This window comes from Cebus imitator, unplaced genomic scaffold, assembly GCF_001604975.1.
Source record: "Cebus imitator isolate Cc_AM_T3 unplaced genomic scaffold, Cebus_imitator-1.0 Scaffold356, whole genome shotgun sequence".
In the NCBI taxonomy this organism is placed as follows: Eukaryota; Metazoa; Chordata; class Mammalia; order Primates; family Cebidae; genus Cebus; species Cebus imitator.
The window spans coordinates 1,514,290-1,522,335 of NW_016107671.1; the positions used below are offsets into that span (position 1 = coordinate 1,514,290).

The following is an 8,046-nucleotide window of genomic DNA, read 5'->3' on the forward strand; positions in this document are numbered from 1 at the left end:
GGTTCAAGTGATTCTCATGCCTCAGTCACCTGAGTAGCGGGGATTATAGGTGTGAGCCATCGCACCCGGCTAATTTTTGTGTTTTCAGTAGAGACGGTGTTTCACCATGTTGGCCAGGCTGGCCTTGAACTCCTGGGCTCAAGTGATCCACCCACATCGGCCTCCAAAGTGCTGGTATTACAGGCAGAGCCCCCATGCTTGGCCTCTAGTAGAACCTTCTGTGATGATGGAAATAATCTACATGTGTGCTTTCTAATACAGTAGCCACTAGCCACATTTGGCTTAGAGTGCTTAAAAGTGTGGCTAGTGTGACTGAGGGACTAATTTAAAAATGTTATTTAAATTTGAATTGCCACATATACTTAGTGGCTATCATATTGGATAGCATAGCTCTATGCAGTCTTTTAATCAAGGGGATCCAAACTGTAAGTCTATGTGTAAAGACAGTGGCTGGAGCTCCAGGCACTTCAGAGTACCCCATATTGGAAAATATCTGTAGTCTTCTCCCATCAGGCTTCTTTTATTCAGCATTAAGATAGTTATTGTATAAATCTGCTATTTGCCTGGAGTAAAGACTTATTTTTGGTAAGATGAATAGAGTGGCTTCAGTTGATGTATATAAGAGATGAGATCCAGGCAAGTGAGTGAGGGAACAGAAGTAGTTGTATTTCTAGGGAAAGAAAGAAAGAAAGAAAGGGAAGGAAGAAAGGGAAGGAAGGAAGGAAGGAAGAAAGGGGAAGGAAGGAAGGAAGGAAGGAAGGAAGGAAGGAAGGAAGGAAGGAAGGGTCCTAACCAAGGATAGGCAAACAAATCCTCTCAGGCCTGGGTGTAGACGGGGCCCTGGTAAGAAAATCCAAGGCTGTGTATAGGACAGACTGATAGGGCTGAGGGCTTTCCTTGCGTGAAGGGTGTATTGGAAAGAAGAAAGATGCAGATGAATAATATTTTCTTTTCAATTTTGTTCTGACCTATACTGGAGACAGCTTTACTTTTCAACAGATGGGAAACTTATGGCAAATACTGTATCTATTTAACCCCTAATGCCAAAATAGGTAGTTGTAAAATAATCCTTAACCCCATCTAAACATGAAAATGTCTCTGTTACTGAAATAGTCACTAAGTTTCAGAATCCTGATTACAGCCTTGAAAATGGAGCTCATGTTCTCCAAGAATTATTCCTTAACTAAGCTCGTGAGTTTTGATCTCTTTTTTCCTGAAGTTTATGCCTCTAATAATCTATCACATATTAGCTCGTCCTTCATTACGTGCCATAGGGAATAATCATATGCACAGGCTTGAGCTCTCAGAATCTACAAAGGGTAGAAAGACCCTGTGTCAGGCTTCCCCCCCATCTGTTAGGTACTGGGGGCCTACTAGTAGGTTCATATATTTGAATATATTGGCTGATTATTGTGGTATGAAAAGGACTTTCTCATTTTTTGAGATCATCTTCTAAAAAATAGTTTTCTTTCTGCCTTACCCCAACCAATATCCTCTCCTGAAAGTACACATCTTCTCAGTATCATCATTTTCCCTCAATGATGAGAAAAGCTGACCATGAGGTTTCTTTTAATCACTGGGAAAAATATATATATAAGTCTCTCCTGGACCCTGATAGAAATCTTAGTTGTTGAATAGCATTAGTGGGAAAAGTTGTTATGAAATTAATCTGGCAGTAGTCATTCATTTAACAATGTGCTGACATTGTCCGAGGCATTGGATGCAACAGTAGAAGAAAAGGGAGTGAACGTCAGTGCCTGCCCTCATGGAGCTTTCAGTCTTATGAATTCCAGTGCAGGAGGGACTGGAGGCTTTAAAGACTAGAGGCAGGGAAACTGGCTGTGATCTAATCAGACATCCTCAATTCCTTACCTTGTTAGCATTTAGCTTTGCCTGCTTTTTGATGACCTGTATTTTACCAGTTTCCCCAACTTCCACCTCCCCATCAGCAACACATACACCTTCGTTCTCAGCTCTCTTTATTCTTCGTGTTTCCATTCTCTTTTGTTCATATTGCATGGCCACATTTAGGAGATGTTAGAACCACGTACTTTCTACCCTCCTTCCCCCCGGTTAAATTCTTCCATTTCTTCTCTAACGGTTTTCTTCCTCGTAGCAAAAGAACAAAGGAGATACTTGCTTTCTTGATGTTTTTCAGACTGGGAGTCTTGGTGTGAAATCAAGGAATTATCTCCAAAATGGTTCACTGATGAAGATGAAATATCCCAGGAGTTGGTAATGGAAAAGCTAGCAAGTCATGGCCTTGACCGCTGCAGTTTCAGAGAAGCCTGGAAATACAAGGGTGAATTTGAGCTACATCAGGGAAATGAGGAGAAGCCTTTCATGCAAGTGATTAAGGAAATCTCTACTGGGGAAAGAGACAATGAATATAGTGATTCTGGGAGAAGCACACCCCTGAAATCAGTATTTTTAAGACAACAGAAAGTTCCTACCATACAGCAAGTACATAAATTTGATATTTATGATAAAATCTTCCCCCAAAATTCAGTCATAATTGCATATAAAAGCCTCTGTGCTGAGAAGGAATCTTTGATAGGTAATGAATGTGAAGAATTCAACCAGAGTACATACTTTAGTAAAGATATAGGAATTCCTCTTAGTGAGAAACATTATGAAAGTAATGATTTTTCAAATCTCTTAAGTTTCCACTCATTACTTACTCAACATCAGACCACTCATTTTGGAAAGTTACCCCATGGATATGATGAATGTGGTGATGCCTTTAGCTGTTACTCGTTCTTGACTCAACCTCAGAGAATTCACAGTGGGGAGAAACCATATGCATACAATGACTGTGGAAAAGCATTTAGCCATGACTTCTTTCTCAGTGAACATCAAAGAGCTCATATTGGGGAGAAACCTTATGAATGTAAGGAATGTAACAAAGCCTTCAGACAGAGTGCACACCTTGCTCAACATCAGAGGATCCACACTGGAGAGAAACCGTTTGCATGCAATGAATGTGGGAAGGCCTTTAGCCGTTATGCCTTCCTCATTGAACATCAGAGAATCCACACAGGTGAGAAACCATATGAATGTAAGGAATGTAACAAAGCCTTCCGACAGAGTGCACACCTTAACCAACATCAGAGGATCCACACTGGAGAGAAACCCTATGAATGTAATCAGTGTGGAAAAGCCTTCAGCAGACGCATAGCCCTTACTCTGCATCAAAGAATTCACACAGGAGAGAAACCTTTCAAATGTAGTGAATGTGGGAAGACCTTTGGCTATCGCTCACACCTGAATCAACATCAGAGAATTCATACCGGAGAAAAGCCCTATGAGTGCATCAAATGTGGGAAGTTTTTTAGGACTGACTCACAACTGAATCGGCATCATAGAATTCATACTGGAGAGAGACCGTTTGAATGCAGTAAATGTGGGAAAGCCTTCAGTGATGCTTTAGTTCTAATTCACCACAAGAGAAGTCATGCAGGAGAGAAGCCCTATGAATGTAACAAATGTGGGAAGGCTTTCAGTTGCGGCTCTTATCTTAATCACCATCAGAGAATTCATACTGGAGAGAAACCCTATGAATGTAATGAATGTGGGAAGGCTTTTCATCAGATCTTGTCCCTAAGGCTACACCAGAGAATTCATGCTGGAGAAAAACCTTATAAATGTAATGAATGTGGGAATAATTTTAGCTGTGTCTCAGCCCTTAGACGACATCAGAGAATTCATAATAGAGAAACACTCTGATTATAACAAGTAGAGGAAAGAAAACATTGGGTTGCCATCAGTCCTTATTGAAAATTAGTGAGTTCTTTTTGGTTAGTAATTCTTTGCATGTAGTTCATATTTCAGTTTATGAGTATTATTTGAAGTAACTCATTAGTAGATGTCCATTACTTATGTTTTGTTTTGTTTTGTGTTTTGAGACAGAGTCTTGCTCTGTTGCCCAGGCTGGAGTGCAGTGGTGCCATCTTGGCTCACTGCAGCCTCCACCTCCTGGGTTCAAGCAATCCTCCTGCCTCAGCCTCCTGAGTAGCTGGGATTACAGGTGCCCACCACCATACCTGGCTAATTTTTGTATTTTTAGTAGAGATGGAGTTTCACCATATTGGTTAGGCTGGTCTCAAACTCCTGACTTCAGGTGATCCACCCACCTCCGCCTTCCAAAGTGTGGCATTACAGGCGTGATTGGTCACAGTCTGGCCAATCATATCCCGCAACCTAGTGATACGGGATTGGCAGATGGCTCTTTGTGGATCAGTGAAGTCCTTTGGGGGTATTGCTATGGGTAGTAAGAGAGATTTTTTTCTGCAATGGCAAGTTTCAAGGATTTAATAAGATTAAAAACTCGCCAGTAGCCTTTTTGCCACTCATGAGGAAAGCTTTCCCAAAGAGAAATCTAACAGGAAAATGGAGCTGAGAGGCGGAAATCTGATGATACTGTTTGATCTCCTGGATCCAGCCATTCTTGACAGCTGCGCCATCCTTTTTCTCTTTTTGTGATCCAGTAAATTTCTTTTTTTTTTTTTTTTTTGCTTAATTTGGATTAGATTTTGCCTCATGAAATTAGAGTACTGATTCACACATTCTGTGTTTGCTATACATATGAGAAAGCCTTAATTTTTACATGGCATAGTTGTTTATTCTGAAGAGAAAACTTATGATATAACAAGTTGATGAAAGTTGAATATACAGCCTCCACAAAGCTGAGATAATTGTTAGATTTTACTTGTCGATAAATTATTTTAGCGTTTCTTAGTTTTTTTCACAATATGGATGACTGTTATAAAATTCACCAAGTAAAATTCTCTAACAGGCTCTCCCTTAAGGAGTTAAAATCATTTGTCACAGTGAGTCACCATATGCCTGTAAAGAGAGACTGGAAAGCTAAGAGAATAATGGCTTCATTTGTGTAATGAATGGCTCTTCATTTTGAAGGAGGACCTTAATTTTCTTCTTTCAGTATGGGTCTAAACATATTCTGTGGCAAAATATAATAAAATTGTAAACGAGGTCTCTTGTGGGTGGGCTCTAAATTTGGTTTAAGAACTTTATGGACAACTTCTTTGCAGCTGGAGATATCAGACAAAGATATTGCTGGCAGATAGAATGAGTTGTTTTGAACAGATGGTAAAAGCAAAGCAGTTAATGCCTAAAATTGTTAGAGACTAAATAATTTCCATTATTGGGAGTAATGAGGAAGATGAAATTGTGAGAAAATACATTTCTTTTTAATCTGAATGGATGTAGGGAAATAAACTGGTGATATGGTAGCTGGGCCGTCTTGAACAGTAAGAATATTGGGCATTGCCTGAAGAACTTCTATAAAAACATACCAGAACAAATGAATGAGGAAGGAATGAAGGATTTATATGTGCATATAATTTGTTTAATATTCAATTTGTACTTTAATAAAAATCTGAAAATTATTTTTCATAAATATTCAGACAAATTCCCTTTAAACAGCTGAAAATACAGATTTAGTGACTCAGTACTTCAAACCTTGAACAGAAACAATATGATTATAAAATATTTCCAAACTTACGTTACATCTAATCTAAAACATTAATATTATAAGCTTAATTCATGTCATCATTTCTTTATTTTTAAATTGTATTTCCTGGAGGTATGGGGGATATTTATTTTTGTAATTTCCAAGCACTAAGTAATAATTTATTTCAGAAAGTTTCACAAGGTTACAGTAAACTTACCAAACTTGAAGAAGAATGACTCAGACCAGTAAAGAGTCTGAGTTGCTCACTAACTGATTTTTTTTTTTTTTTGAGACAGAGTCTCACTCTGTTACCCAGGCTGAATGCGGTGACACAATCATGGCTCACTGCAGCCTCAACTTCCCGGGCTCAAGTGACCCTCCCACCTCAGCCTCCTGAGTAGCTGGGACTACAGGTATGCTCCACTATACCTGGCTAAGTTTTGTGTTTTTTTGTACAGTTGGAGTTTCGCCATGTTGCCCAGGCTCGTCTTGAACTCCTGGCCTGAAGTGATTTGTCCACCTCGGCCTCATGGAATTAGAGGCCTCCCAAAGTGCTGAGATTACAGGGGTGAGTCACTGTGCCCAGTTACTAATTGATTTTTGATCTAAGTATGGCACCTGATTTCATCCTCTAGAGTGACAAAAACCTAAGGCACTGGTTCATTCTATGTTTATATAGTTAAACTTCGCTTGTAATGTTGATAAAATCTTTTATACCCATGTCTTTAGCATAAGTTTTTGTATTTTGCAATGTTTCTCCTTACAATGAGGTGCTAAATTTTGTCTTCCACTCTACAACCCATTGTCTTGTGATCTATTGACCTGATCTCTTAGCATTAGTGAAAATTTATGCTTTATTAATATTTGATTGTTATTAGTACCATCTGGAGATTTCTGTTTATGTGTGTGTATGTGTTATCTGAAGATGCATATTTCATTTAAATTTTTTGTATTAAGTGCCTAGTGTGTGCCAGGCTTTGTTCTAATCTAAGCAATGGAGATACAGCAGTGAACCAAACAGACAAAAAATTTCTGCCTTCAGAGAGCTAATTTCTAATGAGGAAGACAATGAAAAAGATGTGTAAGTAAAATATATAAGTGAGTAAATTCTAAGGAGAAAAAGATGAAGGAAGGGGTGGGGAGCCAGGGAAGGCCCCTTCTGAAGTTAACTTTTGAGTGAAGACCTGAGAGAGAGAAGATCTCTGTCTGTCTGTCTATCTACCTGCCTACCAATCCTTCCATCTATCCAAACTACATATACACACCTATAGACATATTTATATGCCTTTATAACTAATGGAAATGTATATAACTTTACGTTGGTATATATAAATTTACACTTTATACTTATTTTCATCTATCATGTCTACATATTTGTGTGTTACATTTTAACACATTTGACTCAGATGAATTTATGGCCTTTTACAATCTAGGCAAATTTCACTTAATTATAAGGTATTTAATATTGATGCTTAATTGGCACAATTTAGCCACTAGGGATTACTTTAAGCAAACTCCGTGCTCCCTCCAGCACATGTATTTTGGACAAAATTGCAGCCATTATGATTGAGTCCCTTTTAGAGATCGCTGGGGGGAAAATGTTTCCTTTATAGAACATGGTTTCATGCTGATTTCTAGTTCTTTCTCAATATATTTTGTTATACCCTACCAAGATTTTCAGCTTTGTTCACAAAACTCAAGACAGGGAGGTAATGAATTGGGACAGTGGAGAAAAGTGGATTCCTGGAAGCCATGAGGTGACGATACTTCACTAATGGGAATAAGTCACCTTCCTGGATAGCTTTCTCAGACAGTCATTTACATAGTAATTCCTCATGTATTCTTCCAGAAAAAGTAGTGAAAGGATCTGCTCTTTTGACATTGGGACAAGTAGGGGACTTTGGAGTTACATCTACATATGGATGTCAACTCTTTGTTAGGAGAACTTGAAGAAGTGATTCAGGCTCAGTTTAGCTATCTGTAAAACAAATCATAATTCTAGCCTTTTGAATTTTTGTGAGGATTAATTGAAAGAATGTAACATTTGTAGATAGTTAACAATGGGGTTATTATTAATCATAAAATCAATCACAAGGAGTTGGACTGTGTCCCTGAAAGCCAGCTACTCCTGGGGGACAGAATTGCGAATTCAGCCCACGTCCTGCCCCTCCATACATGTGTTGAGTTCCAAACAGCAGTGGCCGCAGCCCATCTTTCTGATCCTGGAGTGGTAACTGCAGCTCTAGAGTCTCTCAGCACTCCCTCTGTTTGGATTTTTTTTTTTTTTTAAGATGGAGTTTTGCTCTTGTTGCTCAGGCTGGAGTGCAATGGTGCAATCTCAGCTCACTGCAGCCTCTGCCTCCTGGGTTCAAGTGATTCTCCTGCCTCAGCCTCCTGAGTAGCCGGGATTATAGGTGCCTGCTACCATGCCTGGCTAACAGCTAATTTTTATATTTTTAGCAGAGATGGGGTTTCACCATGTTGGCCAAGCTGGTCTTGAACTCCTGACCTCAGGTGATCCACCCACCTCGGCCTCCCAAAGTGCTGGGATTATAGGTGTCCACCAAGATACT

At 39.2% G+C, this 8,046-nt stretch overlaps 1 protein-coding gene across 8 annotated transcripts in view; it reads left to right on the forward strand.

The window, feature by feature from the left end:
- Positions 1-7,615, forward strand: part of ZNF527 (zinc finger protein 527) — a 28,486-nt gene extending 20,871 nt beyond the window's left edge. For 5 of the 8 annotated variants that reach the window (XM_017506468.2, XM_017506470.2, XM_017506465.2 and 2 more), the window contains exon 5: positions 2,159-7,615. In XM_017506468.2, coding sequence (XP_017361957.1) covers positions 2,159-3,726 — 1,568 coding nt within the window. In that variant the 3' untranslated portion in view covers positions 3,727-7,615. The remainder of the gene's footprint in view (positions 1-2,158) is intronic. The other 3 variants (XM_017506469.2, XM_037730626.1, XM_037730625.1) reach the window with 1 other exon arrangement.
- Positions 7,616-8,046: the final 431 nt, after the last annotated feature.